This window comes from Gymnoscopelus braueri, assembly GCF_963280865.1.
Source record: "Gymnoscopelus braueri genome assembly, chromosome: 18".
NCBI lineage: Eukaryota > Metazoa > Chordata > Actinopteri > Myctophiformes > Myctophidae > Gymnoscopelus > Gymnoscopelus braueri.
The window spans coordinates 26,742,490-26,763,257 of NC_137618.1; the positions used below are offsets into that span (position 1 = coordinate 26,742,490).

Below are 20,768 nucleotides of genomic sequence, written 5' to 3' on the forward strand. Positions count from 1 at the left end.
AGTTTTGGAGATACTATGGCTTATAGAGTGACGTCTTGCACAGATGCAGATAATTGAGAAAACAGCTCTTAAAGTCCCAAGTCTTTGTTCCCCGAGCTTTTCACAGGTATCCCAGAATTCTTAGCTGCAAGGTGGGGGTCTGAGGGGGTAAGGTAAACTCCTTAGGCAGCTGTCAGTGTTGCCAAGTCCACTTATTTACCGCAACTTTTGGCTTGTAATTCTCCAGAGTTGCAGGAAAAAATGCTGAGTCGCAGGTTGTGTTTTTTTGTACTTGTTTTAAAAACGCGGTGGCTTCTTTGGAAAATCTAACAAGCCAACATTTCTCTGATGTATATACTATAATTCCCCATAGGTTTGTGGAGGACTGTTAATCACATTGACTGACAGAATCGGTCTGCTGTCTACTTATTAAACCCCTGGCTCAAGTATGTGTGTAATGTTATAATAAATAACCAAAATTATAAATTATCATAGACCTACATAGTAATTATAATGATATATGCATGTAATATTTTTTTATTATGAATATATGGCCATATTTTTGGGCTTGTTTTGGCTTGTTTTTCAAGGTGCGATGTGGCTTATTTCTCTAGCAAGATTTGGCTTGTTTTTGGCTTGCTTTTGGAGGTCGGTTGGCTCATTTCTCTCACGAGACTTGGCAACACTGGCAGCTGTCCCACAATGGGCTCAAATGGGGTGGAGGTTCAGAGGTGGGTGGCTGGGAGTTTAAAAAGTTACATACTGTAGGACATTTTCTTGAGTAAGAGTACGAAAAAGTGACGAGAAAGTGACGAGTAGTTTATACGTCTCTCTGTCGATCAGGCCTGCGACCTGATAAAAAGTATTTGAAATACGTTGCATCTCTGCTCCTGCCCCCTTCTCCCTCCTCCCTCTCTCTCCTGTTGGAGTGAAGAGAAGAAACCAACCTTCTGCCAGCCTTTTTTCCTTTTCCTGATTCACTCCCTCTGCCTGGGGAACGTGCGTGCACACACACACACACACACACACACACACACACACACACACACACACACACACACACACACACACACACACACACACACACACACACACACACACACTCTTATTCCCTCCCTTCCTTCCTTACACACACACACACCTAACCACACCATAAGCTTTAATACCAAATATTGTTCTCAGACAGGGGATGTAGTGCTTTTTTAAAGCAGTTTGAAACGTTGTGTAACAGATCCGTGTAGCCAGAGGACACATATGATACGTTCCCACAGCATTCCCTCAATCAGCATCCTCTGCATTTTATTGATTAGACCTTAGAGTGGCGGTTTGTCCCCACTACACTGGAGACTCCCAGCTCACTCACATGTACAGACAGACACACAAGCAGGCAAACATATAATATACAAACACACAGTATGCACAGTAAAATCCTCGGAGTTAAATTAACATGAGGATTTTACTCACACATGTATGCTATGCTTACACAAAAAAAGAATACACATACAGTATGCACGCACGCACACACACACACACACACACACACACATCCCAATAATGACCGTGGTTGATATCTCTCAAGTTTATGGGCATGACATTTCCAGTCCAACTCCTACAGCATGACTTCATACCACAATGAAAGGGGAGTCCCACCCTTTGTTCTTTGTTGCCTCGGCCAGGTGATAACCATCTTCTTTGTCCAGCAGCACAGTGATGTTACCAAAGTGGTATTCACAGTTCTAACAAGAGCTTTGTACCACCACTAAAAACAACTACTATAATCACTGGTCTATTTTATGACTGCTGACTCTGCACTTGGGAGGTATTTTCCCTTTCTTTACGATGAAACATTTAACACTGGGACAGTTGCAGTTGACTAGGACAAGACAAAGACACAAACATTTTAACAGAAGATAGTTAAGATTGTTTTTATTGAAGTTGTCTTGATCTTCAATGACCCTGAGCACAAACATGATATGCAAAATGTGATCTAGAATCATAGCAGCACAACATAAGAGAAGTATTCAGTACACGCATCGAGATTGAAAACAAGGACACATCTAATCTGTGTCAATCTATAAACTAAGAGGACCCAGAATCTATTGTTGTCCATTTCCTTTAGAGAACCATGTAACAGATACTTCACATGCTACTTTGATTATCCCTTCCTCTTAAGAACACAAAACAACACATATTTAGAGTTTTTCTTCCACCCATCTGCACACACTGATTCAATTAAGAGCCAAACAAAATGATCTAAAGATTATGAGTCATGGCGATGACCTTACAGCTAATTTGGTAAAATGCACATCAATTCAAACTAATGTCAGGGCAAAAACACAGCGTGACTCACTACGCTCATGCAGACCGATATCGAACACCGCACGACTCACATCAATGATAAATCACTCCAGTGATCGATCGGAAAACAGATTAAAACAGTTAGCTTAGTATTATATGCAGGATGCAGGTTTGGCGAAGTGTCAGGATAGCCCACATGCTGTTATTGCTATTGCACGCTTCCATATGAAGAGGTGTAACCAATACAAAGGCAGCTTGTCTACGGTCTAAGCTCTGACCACCCATTACATCTCATAAAATGTCAAATTATAAAAAGAGGCACTGTCGCAAACTCCCCAGTGTTAAATCAAATGAAGTCAAAGTTGCATTTCACTGAGCAGCATGTAGGCCTGGTGGTAGTCTCCATTACACTGCATGAGGATGTCCTCCAGGAAGCCTCGGTCGCAGTTAGAGAGTCTGCTCTCCAGTCTCATCAGGGCCCACTCAAAATCTGGCTCTGAATCTGGAAAACACATCGGAAAGGATTAATATTCATGGGCTCATTATTGTACTCCTGAGACCGCTGCGGAAAAATGCTTCAGTGATTGCCACAAGCCAAAAGGATTCACTTCTCATGCACAACAGCAATGTCAAATACTGTACTGACTTGTGCATTTATACAGTATAACCCCCCCCCCCCCCCTCCAAATTGAACTTTCGTTAAGCCTAAGGATATGTACGTACAAGCTGTCATTCACACAAGAGCACCAGCCACTCACGTCAGCCATTCCATGTTCTGTGCCTCTGGCTCTGTTGATTCAGACAAACTTACAGATTGAAAAAAGAGGGAGAAACAGAGAGGGAGAGGCTCCAACGTGTGAGGGAATAAATGAGGAAACGCCGTTCCTCCACCGCAGCGGTCGTGCCAGCCAGCCGGCCTGCAGCCTGTCTTTTCTCAGACAGCCCTGCCAACTGTGCCATGCTCCATCCCTACCACTAGCCACATTCTGCCAGACGCAAATGAGAATCGGATGCCTGGGTGGTTCCTCCTGTCACGGCCCAGCCCATGCAGCTCTCCAGAGGCAGCACAGAGTCCCAGAGCCAGGCAGTAGGAGGGAGCCAGAGAACAGGCCTTAAGGGACAGAGGGGTCTCAGGGGGAAGCCAACGTCACCCAGCTATGCAGGAGATTAGCTTAGGCAGGTATTGACAGAGCGGAAAGCCCTAATCAGCGTGCTGGGAGAACACAGACGCCCTGGCGATCGGAAGTTGCCTGACACTTTGATTGAGGGTGCTGTGGCGTTCCAACATGGGGGATTCGTACCCACAACCTATACTGTGCCAGGACTCAGAAGGTGGAGTCACTTTCAGAGGGTGCGCTGCCTGTTGCTGGTGTTGTTATAGAATAGCGTTGGTTAGCCACAAATGGAGTGCGAGGGTGAGGAGGAATTATAGCCGTTACTATCAGACAGAAGCTGGGACTGTACTGGGGAATGTTTAGGCAGTGAGCAGGTGCTAGGAGAGGGCCCTTTGTTTTGGGATTCCTGTAGCAGAGGTTGCTTTGGGGATAAACAGAGCAATGAGGTAGTGATAACAGTGACTGCAGCACATTAACCATGTTTACAGTAGCTGGAGGGTAAGTTGCAGTAGCTATCTAACTAACACGACACTAGTTCCCAAGTCCCAACACTAGTTTATTTGCCAGGAAACTGAGAGTCATTCGTTTCTGTCATTCAAAATCATTTAACCAGTGATGTTTCAAATGCTGCGTGTCAATCTTTGTGAACTCAGGCCAGTTATGAAAGGGAGGAACTTGGCATGTCAGTTTGGCAGAAAGCCGAGTGTCTGTCAGACTGGCGTAGGCTGGAGGCTTTCAAGAAAATCTCCCTCCCTTACTGACAGCTAGCTAATTAATGACACTCAATGCAATGTGTGTGTGCGTGTATGTGTTGAAAACATTTTTTTTCCCCGATGTCATTCTTGTGTCCTGTCTGCAAAATCACATGTTTAAGTGTGTGTGTGTGCGTGTATGTAAGCCAAGAATGATATACTTTTGTTTATCCTAACCCCATTCATTCCTGGGAACAGTAAGCAATGATCTACTCTTAAAGAGTTGGAAAAATGTTTGCTTACTCACACCTACACACGTACACTCACACACACGCATACAAGTAGTATGAAGGCCAATGCCACACATAACCACCTACCTACATCTTTTAAGGCTACAGAGCCTTTGATTTAAGACAGACTAAACAGACAATCAGAGCGTCTTGAGAAAAGGATGAGGTTGGCAACCGGCATTTCCAATAAGCCAACCGTCTGATTCAGATTTGGTTAACCAGGGATGAGCCAGAGTGCAAGAAAAGGCGTGAGAAAAAGAAGAACAAGAGGTATCCACGCAATCCAGAGAGCCGGATAGCAGAACTGACACAGGGCGGCAGCTTACCAGCCTCTGTGGCCCAGTCGGAAGAGCACTGCCGGGGGTACGCATCTGGACAAGTGGGGGGGTCCTCCTGCGGTTCAGGGCTATGGGCCTGCTGGATGCTGAAGTCTTCAAAAGACAAAGAGGAACACCCCCCCTCTCTCCGTTCTTCCATCTGACTTGTGCCACTCTCTCTGTCCTGGCCTTCTATTTTGTCCAGGAAAGCTGAGTTCACTCTGTGAAGATGATGGTGATAAACCTTGATTGTTTTGAAAAAGTAAAGTCTGCACAATATCAAATGCTATAGATGTTTATTACCACCACATTTCAAACATCAGCTCTTCATCAGAGGTCTGATGTGTGTACTTTTCGGTCCAGTATTTATCATTTAGATGTACGTGCCTTCACACTATTTTGTATAATGATTGATTGCTTTGCTTGAAATTACTCCAGTTCTTCCATTTTTGTCCCTTCACTTAACTATGTCCAGACTTCTAGACTTCTAGTGGTAATTAATGATTCTTTTCTCTTTGAAAAGAGACAAATTACCAAGAGAACCATGGAATGCTAGAGAAAGCAGATGGTCAACGCATATCAGAGACCCTATACTTACCTTCTGTGATCCAGCTGTACTTTTCTGCTCATCTCCTCGTAGTTCTTGCTCTGTTTCTGCTCCAAGGCTTCACTCTGGGAATAACAGATCTCAGTCAGTTAGGGCTCACAATTTTGGCCGAAAAGTCAATTGCTTCAAACACTCAAGCACTGTACTATCACAGTATAAAACAAGTCTAAAAGCCCTGCTAGTGGCCTCTAGTCTAGAGTCTGTGCTGCGCCTTACATCCAACCAGATCAAAGTGTTGAACTGACCAATCAAGCGACTGAGTAAGTCATTGACATGGCCCCCTAAACGAGTCACAGAGAGAGTGTTGGCAGGTGATTTTCAACAAATTCTAGTTTGGATCAAAGCAGTTTCAACCCACCTAGTTTCATGGCAATCCGTCCATTACATTTTTAGTTCACTTGTGTGCAAGTGTAAAATGTGGCCTAAGGGTAGCAATAAATGAAAGGGCATGGGGTCATGACAATCAGTAGGGTTCATCCTCCACAGAGCATGAAGGTAGTGGTACACAACCAATTCCATGGCAATCAGCACTTGTTTTCAAGATATATCGTTGACAGAAGGACGGATGGAGGGTTGGACGGACGGACAGACGGACGGACAGACGGACAGACAGACAGACAGACAGAAAGACGGACAGACGGACGGACGGGCGGACGGACGATCAACATGGCCATCTTTTGATGACGAGGTTTCCTCGTAAAAAAAGAAAGAAATAGCTTACAATGCCCTTGAATACTGGAAAAAAGTTGATAAAAGTCTCTTATCAGAGACTACAGTGAATAAGTAACTGAACTGTAGAGCTGCACTGATAAAGACTATAAGGATATAATTGAACTTAAATATTTTTTTTCCTGTGCCACATGATGTTGAAATACTCGCTCATAAACATGAACAGTCTCTCCTACAGCTTGAAACCTGACGGAACCTATTAATCTAATATGTTATACAGCTACACAGTAAATGCTTGGAACCAAATTGATCCTTCCATTTGGACACTCTCAGAGTTAAATGAACACTCAGGATTTTACAGCTAGGGGTTGGATACTTCAACATCACCGTTTCCCTCCTTTACCTTCATTCTCTGTTCCTCCTTTTTCAGCTGCAGGGTTGAGTTCTCCTCCTCCCTCTGCCTCTCCCTCTGATCCTGTGCTCGGTGCTGGGGTATGGGTGAAAGACATGGTTAACATTAGAATCTAACAAGACCCTTCCCGCCCCATTTCTGTGTTGCTGTCCCAGGAGAGAGCTGTAGGAGTGAGTTCTCTCTTCTCTCAGGGAAGGAACCGAAAGCACAGAGATTTGGTGGGCTCTTATTCTCCCATCAGAGTGTACCAAACAAGCTCCCACTGACACCTGGGATGCAGACACGCACACACACACACTCACTTCCATACTCGCACACGCATATGTGCACACACACACACACACACACACACACGCACGCACGCGCACGCGCACACGCATACACATACACAGGGGATGTGAGGGGGAGATCAATCTGCTTTATGGAGCCATCCCTGAAAGAACAACAGATCCCAGAGTCGCAGTCAAAACCACATCAAGAGCCTGTCTCTCTCTGCTCTGCACCCGGAGGCTTTCATCTCCCTGTCAGTGACGTCTATCTGGGAGAACTATGTTACTGGACCCTGGGAGCAGCTTCAGAAGAGGAGAGGAGAGGAGAGGAGAGGAGAGGAGAGGAGAGGAGAGGAGAGGAGAGGAGAGGAGAGGAGAGGGAAAAGAAAAGAAAAGAAAAGAAAAGAAAAGAAAAGAAAAGAAAAGAAAAGAAAGACTAAAATTAAGCATTGCTTCTTGAACTATGACCACAAATTGGAACTGCTATGTAAAAGATGTTTTAAATATTTTTTTAATTGATTTCTCCTTTTCTTTTTTTCAATTTTAGTCATTGCCAATTACCCCCATGTGTGTATAGTTCCTGTCACTGCCAGTGCCAACCCCTATTGTTTGGTCTTGGGGAGGGTGTAGACAAGTCATTTCCGATACACAAGGAGTCGCCAGCTTTTCACCTGACAGTGAGAAGTTTCACCGGGAGGGCGTAACACGTGTGCATGCTATCCCTCCCAGTTGGTGCCCCGACCAACCTGTAGGAGTTGCTAGTGCAGCAACATAGATCAGCCTCCCCTGACGGCTTCCCACCCATGAACGAGGCCAACTGTTTTTGTTGGAGTGCCCAACCAAGCCGGGGCACCACAAAGAAATTGAACCCCAGTTTCCACGGCCGTGGGCAGGAACTTTAGCCGTGAGCCTAGATGCCCCTATTTTTTAGTAGGACAAAGAGAAGAAGGGAGATAAAGGTAAAAACAATGGAACAGAGAGGAGAGGAGAGGAGAGGAGAGGAGAGGAGAGGAGAGGAGAGGAGAGGAGAGGAGAGGAGAGGTGAGGTGAGGACAGGAGGTGAGAGGAGAGGACAGGAGAGGAGAGATCGGAACAGGAGAAAAAAGCAAGTGGAGAGGAGGACAACCCATTGGCATTGTGTACAAAACAATATATCGTTTTTGTTCCATTTATTTCTCCCCACCCCTTTTCTTTTTTTCGCCCCAATTTTAGTTGTTGCTATTGTGTTTGTCCCTGTCGCTGTCAACCCCAATTGTTTGGTCTAGAGACGTAGACGAGGCTCCTCTCATACACATGAAGTCTCCAGCTGTTTGTTTCCACCTGACAGTGGAGTTTCACCAGGAGAGTGTAACATATCCTCCCAGTTTTTCTCCCCGCTAAACAGGCGCTCGGGCCAACCTGTAGGAGTCGCTAATGCAGCGACAGAGATCATTCCCCTGCCGACTTCCCACCCGCAATGCACCCAGTCAAGCCAAAGACACCGCAGACCAATCAAACCCCATGTCTCCATGGTGGCGGGCAGGAACTTTACCCCTGTGCCACCCAGACGCCCCTATAGCTCTTTTTCTGTAGGACAAAGAAGAAGAAAAGGTAGGAAAGGAGAGGAGAGGAGAGGAGGAAGGGTAGTGTATGTGTCGGTGGGTTTCACCATGTACCATCTGCTTGTATCAGTTAAGCCTGTCTGTCTGTCTGTTTGTCTGCAAAACAAACTCCCTTCTATTACTGTAATTGAACTGTTTCCATTCTGTGGGTTCTCCTTTTGCACTATAGCTTTGAGGAATTTCTCTTCTCTTTTCTCTCTACGTTGGTACTGCCAACTCTCCTGGCGAGTGACTTGGCTGAGGACTTCGAGGAAAAAAGGGACTTGCACAACAAAAAAGCCGCACAAGAAAACATTTCCCCTGTCCACCAAGGGAGCTGTGTGTGCGAATTTAACAATGTTATGAGTCACCACATAATACAGTTAGAGAGTACAGTATCACACACTATCCTCAGGACTTTACCTCACGTCTCTCTCTCTCTCTTTACTGAAATGGAGGGAGCACAGACAATGCTATTAGCACGACCTTTGACTCCTTGACAGAAGCTGTCAACGCTCTGTAATAAGTACACCATTTCAGAGCTAAGAATAGCAATGTTCTCAGTATAACCTCTTCACCTATCAAGATGTACAGTGTTTGTTTTATTTAACCTTTAGCTCGATGAGTCAGGTTGATGAAAAGGAACGTTACCCACGCTGACAGTAGGGGGTTGTGGGTGGAGGTGTAAGTTCCCGTTTGAGGGTGTTGACAAGAAATCGCTGCATGACGTACAAGGGCAGGACAATGTTGCCCCCTTTCACTGGCGGGTCTTCCTGTATCCCTTTGTCTGATTGGACGGCTAGGAGCTTTGGCTGTCCTCCAGGTACTTTTACTAGAGCAGGTTATTCCACACCATTATGTCTGAATTCTGTCTAGTGTCTAGTGGCAGGCTTGTTGTATCTCTCGTATCTCTTGTTGTCTCTCTGCCTCTGTCTGTCTATCCGTCCGTCTGACTGTCTATCTGTCTGTCTGTCTGTATGTCTGTCTGTGTCCGCCACTCAGCGTGAACTCTGAGAAGTCCCTGTGAACTCTCCTAGCCTTCCTTCCTCATTCCCTCACTGGAAAACCATGAAGGGAAGACAGATGGAGGGGAGAAGGAGAGACCTAAGAGAAAATGGGGACAGGAGGAAGGCTCAACAGAGTAAACAAAGAGTGAAATAGACAGACTGAGTGAAGACAGCCGAGACAAGCAGGAGGCACAGAGGCAGGGAACAGAAGTGACCCATTCCTCTGCATGTTTACACTTCCTCTGGCTCGGAGGTTGGCGTACTGCTGGGTGCCCGGGCCCTGACCAGCAGATAATTGCAGGGGGATCCGGCCTCTCGGCGGCCCTGGCTCGGTCCCCTTCTTCTGGGGGCTGCTTCATAAAAACCCGCTTTTCCCCACTCCCTGAAAGCCCCAGACCGAAGTGTGTTTACTCAGAAAACAGGGTTCAAAGATGGATGCATCGGTGTGAATCACCACAGCGGTTCAGTCTTTGACCCCACAGTGCTGAACCCTGGGAACCTCCGGGTTTGTGAGCACAAAGGCATGTGGACATGGATGCCTTCGACCCACTTGCATGTACATGCACATGCATGCTCTGTGTATAAATAAGTGAAAGTACACGCACACACGCACACACGCACGCACGCACACACGCACACACACACACACACACACACACACACACACACACACACACACACACACACACACACACACACACACACACACACACACACACACGTACAGTACATGTACTGTATGTGCACACTATGCATTTTGTGGCTGCTGGCTTACCCAGGATGACGCATGTGTGGCACTGCTTGATGCCACTGGAGCTGGGCCTTTCCGTTCGAGCTTCTGTAGAAAATTCTCAGTCGACCTGCAATAAACACACATTATAGTCTCTCTCCGTCTGACTCACACGCGCACACACACACACTCACACACACACACACACACACACACACACACACACACACACACACACACACACACACACACACACACACACACACACACACACACACACACACACACACACACACACTGTGTGTGCTGAGGTATGAAATGGTATGAGTTTACTCCGCAGACACTGCACAGGCCAGGGAGGCAGACAGTGTTAAGAGTCCCTCAAGGTCGCCTAAGTTTGTCTGTCCTGCTCTGACACAATTGTCCCATTCACTCTCACTCTGATCATCAACTATCCTCCCTCACCCCTCTACTCCTCAATCTATCCTCTCACCCGCAGCTCTAAATATCGGCATTGTTCCCTGAAGTTAACACTTTGGTTTGTTGTCCCACTGTTGCTATTTGTCTCTTCTGAAAGTGTCCGGTGTCTGAATACCGTGTCAGCTCGCCTCTTGGGGTAATTGACGATAAGTGGTCTGAACCAATGCTAGACGATCTTGCATGAAAACCTCAGGCAGACATTCCAAACTGTCCCCACCGTCAAGATGTTCTACTTAATTGAAATCACTAGTCACTGCAATAAGGGCTTCTCAGGAATCCTGCAGTAACAAAGTAAATCCGGGCAGTCAGATCTGAACCCAATGTCACCTGCCCACATTTCCTCTTTGATGTGAATCAAAGATATGCCCTGGGGAGGCGGTGGCTTCATTCATCCTTAAAGCAGGCTGCCGACAAAACGCACACTCTTCCTAACTTCTGAAGAATAGGTCAGTGCTTGAATCAAATATTGAATGTTGCGCTTTCATAAAGGGCAAGGGCAGTAGCTGGAGTCATCTGACACCCGGTCTGTTTGTTACTGTGATCCTCTGCTGAACAGGACAAAGCACAACACAACACAATGCTGAGCAGCAGTGACAGCGGTGAAAGCCAAGTGAACCTGATCCACCACTACTGACCTGAGCTGATCCCCTTTGAGCTCGTTGCGCCTCCTCGCCTCCTCCTGACGCTTCTTCTCCTCCAGACACTCTGCCTAAAATACATCAGTCACCACTACTTATATCAGGGCCATTATGCTACAGTACTCAATCCATCACATAGATATAATCTAGCCAGTGTAAGATGTCTGTCTTACTTTCTGGGCATGCAGTTGAATTAGAATGTAGGAGTTAGAATGCAACATTGATCTAATGTATAAAAATAATGAATGCATGATTGGACCACCCAGTGCCAAATACTTAAATCAATAATAGATGAGCTATACTGTGAGATATTTGCACTGGTGTGCTGCGGCCCACCAGTGTCAATATATCATGGTAGAGCAAAACCTTGGGTGTATTACTGACATTATACCACAGTTCAATATTTATGATTGGATGTCAAGAGACAATGATGATACAAGCTAGTTTTGTTTTAGTTATAATTTAATTCCGCAAAGAAAATGGGTTCTTTGATTGCTTTCCCTTTTTAGTGCATACAGATCCTTGTTTGGAAGTAGGATTAACTGCTGATTGGCTCATTTGGGATATTTTAGGTGCAGACAGCTCATCACATTTTAGGTTCATTGTCATGACCAATTCAATTAAATCAAATTAGTTTGAAGCTAACTTTTAACTTTCACCCAGTAGCAAACCGATGCTGTTAAATCTTACGTTGTTTCTGATATTTGGTGGCTGTTGCGAGATTACAGATAGGTAGGGTAACAGAAGGTAAGGTGGAGTGATACTTCGGTCGCTGTTGTCAGGCGATATTGACACTCATTAGAACGCCTCTCATATCTCATATCTGTATAATGCTTGCAGATAATACACTTATTGCCCATGAATGAGTTTGACATACGGTAGCTATCATGGCTGTAGGAATCAGTGGTTATCCATTTGGGCCATTCTGGCAACACTCACACCTGTGCAATTGAGAGCATGTCTGATTTTATCCGTCTTAAAGACAGGGTACAGGCTGGGCCATATAAGACAAACAGAGTGGTAAAGTCCTGGATCAGAGATTCACAGTGGAGTATTCCGTTATGGTGGTTTGAAGAACTTTGAACACTCAATAGCTTTCCACCCAATTGTTAAGCGGCCCTCTGTATCTCAGGCTTTCCCAAACCAAAGTGGGTCAGGATGGATTCAAGCCCCAGGGGTATGTCTTGGCCAGACTGTTAGATCATGTCTAGCATCTAACACTGACAGAGAACAGGCTTTTACATATGGTCCCGTTTAATTATTGGATTACTGGTACATTCCTATGGATTCTGAAAGGTCATGTTGCAACAGAGAGAAAGGTCTGCGGGTTAACCACCTCGGTCTTCAGTATTAATCACCTTCCCTATACCCCTGTAGCAGTCCATTTACCACTACTAGGCAGAGCGCAGAGCCAGACGCGGAGTAGAAACATGTCTTAAAGCAAAGTGGGCAGCTGTCTGTGGTGGTTGGAAACCCCTGAGATCATTAATCAGGCAGCTATCATGGCTTAAGCGATGGCTGTATGCTGAGCACAAGCCCACCTTCACATAGATCAGCTCAGGTGGCTACTTGTCTGCACTGACATCTACAGTTCAGTTTCAGTACTACAACACCACTGAGGCACATTTTGTGGTTAATTTTGATGTTTTAGGTTTGCTACTCAACAGCTGTGAGACACTGATTCTGGGTCAGAATCAGATCGATGTTGTTGAATGGAAGTCGTATTGAAATATGATGCACTACTCAAGGAGGCACAAGGAGGAACGTTTTACTCACCTTCTCCCTCTGCTTGGCTTTCATCTTCTCATTCTCTTCTTCCTCCTCTTGTCTTCTCCTTTTGTCAAGCTCCTCCTTTTTCAGCTTCAATTGACAAAAACAACCAAACCCCACACAAAATAAAATCTACATCAGCTCTCAAACACTTTTCGGCCTATAAGGTGTACCAACGTCGCGTCACCAAAAGTTAGCCACGCCCCCGACGCTCCAGCCCTTTGGGGGTCAGACTGTACATAGAGACGCGCTTAAGACTAGAGAGTGACGGTGGTTTGTGTTTGTAAACATTAACTTATTTGCCGAATACATAGTGATCAGTGCACACTGCACATGTGTGGCTGGTCTATGAGAAAGCTGTTCACATGTCGCAGCTCTCCTCTTCAAGATTGAATACAGTGTGAGGCTAACAATGTATTCAAGAGAGACGTAGTATGGCTTGGATCTCAGCTGTACCACACAAAGATTTAACGTTCAACAACCTACCCAAGTACAGCCGTGTTTGTTCACATCATTTTCTCAAAGGTACATTTTTACCAAAAACATTAAACTGCTATTTTGTCTCTGCTAACTAAAAGTAACTAGGTAATGGAACTAGGGTGGTCCAGAGTGTTAAGTGACTTTTTTTCCCTCTCTAACGATCTGACAGGCGGGCAGCTCTGCTCATAGACCGAACATTCCACTACCGTGCGAGGTCTCCAACTTTAATAAAAATGAACAAAACTATTTCATTATTCAGGCAGTTTTGTGTTGTGTATTTTTTATGTAAGTTGGAGACCTTGCACGGTAGTGTAATGTTCGGTCTATGAGCAGAGCAGCCCGCCTGTCATAGCATTAGAGAGAGAAAAAAGACAATAACACTCTGGACTATCCTAGGCTACCCTAGCCTAGTTGCATACCTAGTTACTTTTAGTTAGCAGAGACAAAATAGCAGTTTCATGTTTTTGGTAAAAAAAACCTCACCATTGTGACTGTGAGTAAAAAAAAAGAACACGGTCGGGTCATTGTTTACAAGCTGTTTATGTACCCTCCGGCCCCAACCCTCCGGCGGCCGGCCTCCCAAAATGGCCGCCGCTACCAAGTTACACATGTTGACGCCCCCTTTAGGATTTTTTGGTACACCCTATACAACATCCAGATCCCTTAAATTTAGGCTACGTTCTGCTCTTTTATTTCTATGTTGCTTATTTAATTTAGAAAACATAAAATTGTATGGCAAATAACAGATTTACCTATGTTAAACTGGGACTGTTAGAATATGATCTATTCTAATAATGTGATTTGCGATGGATCTCTATTTATCAGCGAGAAAGAAAAACAAATCCTATTAGAAGTATTTAGTGTTAAACAACTGCTACAATTAGAAATGAGAAATAACTAATTCTCTACTATTAGGTCTCGTTATTGATCACAAACAGCAATCAAATTTGAGAATATGGTACAGGTATCAAACAAGAAGCATTCTTATTAATGGTTTAACTGTAAACTAACTACTGATGAGCATTATGGAATGTGTTCAAGTGAGATGAGGTTTACGAAACTGTGTCAAGCCAGCAACAATGGATTTTTTATACTGTTCTCATAAAACATATCAATATTTTTACTGTACCATTTAAAGTTAAAACCACTGCAGGGTTATTATGCAATTTATGCCGTGTATACACACAGATCTGCTGAATCCATTGCATTTGTCAACAAACTATTTAAAGTAGTGGGATCATCTTTGCTTGAGCACTGAAAGGACATAACATGTCAAACTAAACTAAACTGGCATGCATAACGGATAGTATGGATGAGCAACCTTGTGACTCTGAGTCAAGAACTAAAAAGAAAGGATGCTTCTAATGACAGGTCAAGAGCTATAGTTCTGATCTCACAACTTCATGATGGCGTTTGAGAATGCTCATCTGAACTACAGTTTTCAAGTTAAGTGGAACTTGCGACTAACATTAGACAACAACACTTTTGGGAAATGCACCTCAGGCTTAGTAGCCATCCCAGACATGCTTCCACCTACACAACACTCTTTAGTCGACTGGCACTCTCTGACTACTGATTCGGGGCAGCAGCAGCCATATTGTCTACGGCAGTGAATAACTAGCAAATACTCATAATGAGCTCTGTGATTTTAACTTTTTTTGTATTTCTTAAAAATTGGAACATAAAAAAGGAATCCATTGCAGTTGTCAACAAGCTATCGTATTTTTATGAACAGTCAAAGTTGGGAATTAATCTAAAGTACTGGCATAACAATATTAGAAGAAACACAAGCAGTAATCTCTACATGGTTAATTCTCTATAAACAAAACCTGCACCTTTCATCAGTCACATTTATATAATATAATTATATATTAATTTGCATAATATAACAGTTGAAATAGTATATTGCCCACAAAGGGATCATCAGGCATATTGTAATAAGTACTTCAGTCTAAGAAAACCATTGATATAAAAAAGACGATGCACTAGACTAGGAGAACATGAGGCATTATGCAGTGGGGTGTGTGTGTGTGTGTGTGTGTGTGTGTGTGTGTGTGTGTGTGTGTGTGTGTGTGTGTGTGTGTGTGTGTGTGTGTGTGTGTGTGTGTGTGTGTGTGTGTGTGTGTGTGCGTGCGTGCGTGCGTGCGTGCGTGCGTGCGTGCGTGCGTGTGTGTGTGTGTGCGTGCGTGCGTGCGATGAAAGTACCTTCTTCTGCAGTTTAGACTGCCGTGACTCTGTATACTGCTTATGCCTGGCCTCTTCCAGTGATGCATGACCACCTTGATAAACATGTCATAATAACACACGCACACACACACACGCACACACACACACACACACACACACACAAACACATATAGGCAAAGAAGGTGCACAGAAATTAGATGGGAATTGTGAGAACAAAAAAAGATGTACTGTGTATTGCAGTTGTTGTTTTTTTTACTAAAAGTGATTTACTGTATGCTACCACAGTGTGATGGTCGGCATGTGAATTTGGTCCATTACCTGTCCTCTCAGGGCGTTCGTATACAGAGGTGGGTCTGTTTGCCTCCTTCCATCTCTGAAGGTCCTCTTCCTCTTTCTGAGCCACTGGAACAATGAAAACATCCATTTCATTCACACAACGCATGTATTTGAAAGAAAAATGCTATTAAAGATACATATGAGTGCAGTTCACTTTGGCCTCATTGTCTCTGAAACGAACTATCACTCTCAGCTAGGTGTAATAAAAGCCAGCCAAACATGAGATAAGAGTGCACCCAAACACAACCCCTTCATTAGGGATTGTGTCTGTTATACAGAAAACTGTTATGTACAGAGGCATTGTAAGGTGGAATTCATTGGCAGGTTATATTATTCAAGCCAATACTAAAGAAGGAGTCAAAATGATGGTAAAATAGTATCTTCCAATATTTCATGAACTTGACTGATTTGTGTTTACCATAATTATATAATTTTATTGACTTTTTATTTGAGTTAATTTGATATTGGTAGGTTGACAAGAAAATAATAATCATGAAACGTATGATTTGTTGTAAAATTGTAAGATGTATGGATGGCTTTTCTCCTTTATCATGAAATGTACAATATTGTACAAAATTGTATATTTCTGTAATGTATTTATTTTCCTAGATCATGTACCTGTTTCTTAACTTTTGTCTGTTTGTTGTCTCTGTAGTATGTTGTTGTGTATGATGTGTATTGGGTGTGACGGACCCCAGGAAGAATAGCCAAGCTTAGGCAAGTGCTACTGGGGATCCATAATAAGTAAAGTAAAGTAAAGTAAAGTAAAGTAAAGTAAAGTAAAGTAAAGTAAAGTAAAGTAAAGTAAAGTAAAGTAAAGTAAAGTAAAGTAAAGTAAAGTAAAGTAAAGTAAAGTAAAGTAAAGTAAAGTAAAGTAAAGGGACACTTTAGAATATGAGAAATGTTCTGATGCAAATGAGAATGTTTTACAGTGACAACTGACAAGATGAGGAAGAGTTATTTAAATAAGTCTGTGCTTACTTGTTTTCAGCTTGTTCCATCGAGATGCATTGGGTGGGATCATGGTGACTCCATTGGGCCTGAAGAGGTAGTTAAAAATAAACAGCCTAATTAATTTAATAAGCCTTCACAAACTAATCTAAAGTGATGTGAGCTTGCCTTGTAGATAAGCTATTTGCGAAAGATTTTGACACATTTTTAAAACCTTTGAAAAAACGTATGTATTTTTACATAAGTAAAAAGAGTACTGATTCCATCACTGAAGGCATGTCAATGTAGCCCCCACAGTCATAGTAGCCACTACCGGCGTGCAAAAGACCTGCCAATCGGGCTCAGCCCTATTGGCATGACTGGTAACACGTCGGACTGGCGAGTGGGAGCCTCGGGTTCAATCCCAGCTCACTGCGTTCCACTACAATCTGGCGTAGTCGGCAGGACGAGGAGCGTAATAGCCTCGCGTGAGGGACATGACGGACGTCCTGTGGTCCGCGGCGTGAAGTGTGGAGCGCGAGGACGCGCTCCAAAGATCGGGGGGGTGATTGTAGCCCCCACAGTCAATTTAGCCAGAACCGGCGTGCAACAGACCTGCCAATCGGGCTCAGCCCTATTGGCATGACTGGTAACACATCGGACTGGCGAGTGGGAGCCTCGGGTTCAATCCCAGCTCACTGCACTTCACTACATCAACAACATATAGACCGCCGAAGTCTGACGTCATTTACACATCCTTTGTTTGTCTACCTGGTTCGCAGTTTTCCACCCCCGTTCTGAATCCCATAGACGTATTTAATATCGCGTCAAATAAGAACTGTGTTCCAAAAATAAACAAATGACCACGGCGGGTTGACTCTTATGGATATGAAGCATCAACTGACGGTGAGAAAACGCTAATGTTACTTCCGCCAAATTAGTTACATTTTCGCCAGAAACAGACTGTATCAAATATAAGTGACTGACTATCATAAACTATACAGAACCTCCTCCCTGACAATAACGCCGACACGCGGTGTTTATTTTTGGACCACAATTCTTATATGAGACGATTCTAAGATGACCCAATGTTATTCTCCATAGAGAAATTACTTCCGCAAACCTGGGGATGAACGAGTGACGTCAGGACTTCGGTGCTCTATAGCCACTGCCGGGGGAGGGGCGGCAGTAGCGGAGGAGGTAGAGCGGCTGCTTGGGACCCAGTTCGATCCCGGGCTCACCCAGTGTTAGTATCGAAGTGTCCTTGAGCAAGACGCTGCTGGACCCCTAATTGCCCCCGATGAGCAGGTTGGTGCCTTGCATGGTTTCCTACCTTTGCCCGTCGGTGTATGAATGCGTGTGTGAATGGATGAATGTAAAGCGCCTTGGATAAGGGCGCTATATAAATGCACCATTTATATATAGCAATTGTCATTGTCACTTATATAGCAGGTGCTATTGATATGATAATGTTCAACACATTTTGGGTAAAAAGTAGGGAAATCTCTCATTTGCATAATGGGCAGGTGTGGGAGGTTATACAAAGGGATACAGGTCCAGTGCGCACGTCAATTTGGCCTCAATTTTAAATTGCCATTTTTCCCCTCTCCAACATGTAAAAAAATAAAGAATAAATGTATGCTTTGGAAAATGAGTGGCTATCACAGCTTTTGTAGCACTTTGAAGCATTTGTATAACTATTGGGCCTTAAATGCAATTACAAAAAATAGTATATGTATACTGTATGCATTTGGCCCTTCCTGTAAAATAAATTATATAAAATCAAATATAAAATAAATATTTTAAAAAATGGTGCCCAGTGTTCTCAGGGGCCCACTGTTCCATACAAATGAGCAGCGCCTTCATTTCCAAGTCTAGTTCTACTCTATGGTCTAGTTTCACTTTCGTTTCTTATGATCATGAAAGTCACATCACAAGAAACGAAACCTATACCGTCACCAGCATTTAATAGTCTTTAAGTACGTATTAAATGTATTTAATAACCAGGTTATTACGCTCTTGAATACGTGTTCTACACATTTGTTTATAGTAATTAATTGCTATCACACAAAAGACACACCCCCTTAGCCCTTACTCACGTTTGAGAAGGAGTTTCTTGAGCTGTTGACGCTGCAGCAGCGTTTGCATTATTATCATTAGCCTCTTCGTTGGAATGATCATGACCAGATATATTTCTACCGGAGGTTCTCCCGTCGTTATTCGCATATCTCGGGTCATTGTAATTTGGCTCCATGTTGATCCAACAGGCTTGTAGATGATCTCTATAGTCTTGAAGAAACTATAGCTAGGCTGCTATAGTTGTCAGGACAGCAGCTCGTTCGTCTTCTGTGAAGGATATTATAGGCAGATTGTCTGACGAGTTGATATGATGATCCGCTGTAGTTTCTATTAGAGTGTCAACTCCTACTGAACTAAATGGCAACAGCAACAACACATAATCTCGCGATTTCGATTTGTACTTCGATGCTGTATGTGAACTTTGTAACGTGACATCACATGACAGACAGGCAAGCTCGATTCAGATGGATCTGTCTGTCAGAAAGTAATCTCTCAAGAACAGATTCCGATAGTAAAAAACAGCAGAGGGCGCTGTTTTTCCTTTTCATTTGGCGATGGGTTCCCAGATTGGTCAGAAAGTGAAACTGCATCATAACTTGATATTTGTGATAATCTCTGTTGGCAGTTATGGTATATCCAGGACTAAAAGTATCGTTTCAAGCATATTTACATGATATTCCATTTCATTGGTAAAATACTTGAAGGTTTGTATTTAGAACTGAGTTTGACTTTTGACCAAGTACTGGGAGAGACCTTTGTGTGGGCTCAGCTGTAATGCAATCAGTTCAGAGTTCCTGGCCATTGTAGAGTCCAGGTAAGAGGTGAGAGGCACAACAGTCGTTTTGATAAACCTTCTGTTCCTTGGTTCAGAGGCATTGACACCCTCTGTCTTGTCTTGATCACTCAGGGCAAGTCTTTTGTATTCATTTAAACTAATCAGAGTAATCATTGTTCCTTCCTGGGCCGATCAGCTACAGACAGGAAATGTGTAGTGAATGGTTGGAAGCCAGGTCAAGATGACAGTAAAATATATATACTTTTATTATTATTCAGTCTTAGGTCTGCAGTGTGTAGTTAAAATGATTAAAGTCTTGATAACCAGGACTTGTGTTGTTAACAAAGAGAAATGTCATTTAAGGAAAATATTCAGTCTTAAAGTAACTGTTGTCTTTGTTGACTCATTGTATTTCTAACTGCTGTTTGCAATTGTGAATGTATAATGTGTGTGGACTTAATTTGAAGCTAATAAGATGTTAAACAAAGATTTCATAATATGAGCTTGTGTAAAAGTATAGTTTTATAGATAAGGGTTAAGTAAATTGTCACATAAAAAAAATAGGTGGATGCTAATTCCTTGTGATGACTGAGAAAGGCTGGCCAAGAAGCCTTTTGTTTCTAAAAAGCTTGTTTGTGAGTGGTCAAGGAGGACTGGGAGGAGGTCCTATGTCAAATGTCTGTCTGTATAAAGTACAATGTTTTGGTGATTCAGGTACACTCTGTGATTGGCAATGCAGATGTCAACGTCTACGGAAATAAATAATTTCTGTGGACAAACCCCCTTTCAAACTGGATGCTTCTTATTCTTGCACTTAGGGAATAGTTATGGAATAGTGTTTTTCTTGTCTGATCAATGGACCAATATACGACACAGTGGCAGAAGTATGAAACGATATACTACAGAAGATCATTAGGTATAATAAGAGCTGTAGACATGCTCACCATTCACGTTCTGAATCTGAACCATACTAAAACAATAATGGGAAGTGGGATATAGTACTGCACATATCACTGGCTATTTTCGTTTGGGAATATCTGGTCTACTGTAGGCTATGTGTGCATGTTGGAATGTAGGAGTTGAGGCATTACATTTGGGATGATTTATCAACACTGTGCAAAACGAAAG

The 20,768-nt window shown here is 43.4% G+C and overlaps 1 protein-coding gene across 1 annotated transcript; it reads right to left on the bottom strand.

Annotated features, from left to right (window-relative positions):
* Positions 1 to 1,888: 1,888 nt before the first annotated feature.
* On the bottom strand, positions 1,889 to 19,319 carry epsti1 (epithelial stromal interaction 1). The gene is made up of 11 exons (XM_080456663.1): positions 18,886 to 19,319; positions 16,838 to 16,896; positions 15,839 to 15,922; positions 15,539 to 15,612; positions 12,860 to 12,943; positions 11,081 to 11,154; positions 10,011 to 10,095; positions 6,371 to 6,454; positions 5,290 to 5,363; positions 4,701 to 4,912; positions 1,889 to 2,779 (listed from the first exon to the last, which is right to left on the bottom strand). The coding sequence occupies exons 1-11, from the start codon at positions 19,038 to 19,040 to the stop codon at positions 2,634 to 2,636; spliced, it is 1,131 nt and encodes a 376-aa protein (XP_080312789.1). The 5' UTR covers positions 19,041 to 19,319; the 3' UTR covers positions 1,889 to 2,633.
* Between the last annotated feature and the right edge of the window lie 1,449 nt (positions 19,320 to 20,768).

Coding starts and splice junctions, on each gene's coding strand:
- epsti1 (XM_080456663.1), bottom strand. CDS start 19,040: ATGGAGCCAAATTACAATGACCCGAGATATGCGAATAACGACGGGAGA. Junction 16,897..18,885: donor CAAGAAACTCCTTCTCAAAC/GTGAGTAAGGGC, acceptor CTACCTCTTCAG/GCCCAATGGAGTCACCATGA. Junction 6,455..10,010: donor CCACACATGCGTCATCCTGG/GTAAGCCAGCAG, acceptor CCCATACCCCAG/CACCGAGCACAGGATCAGAG.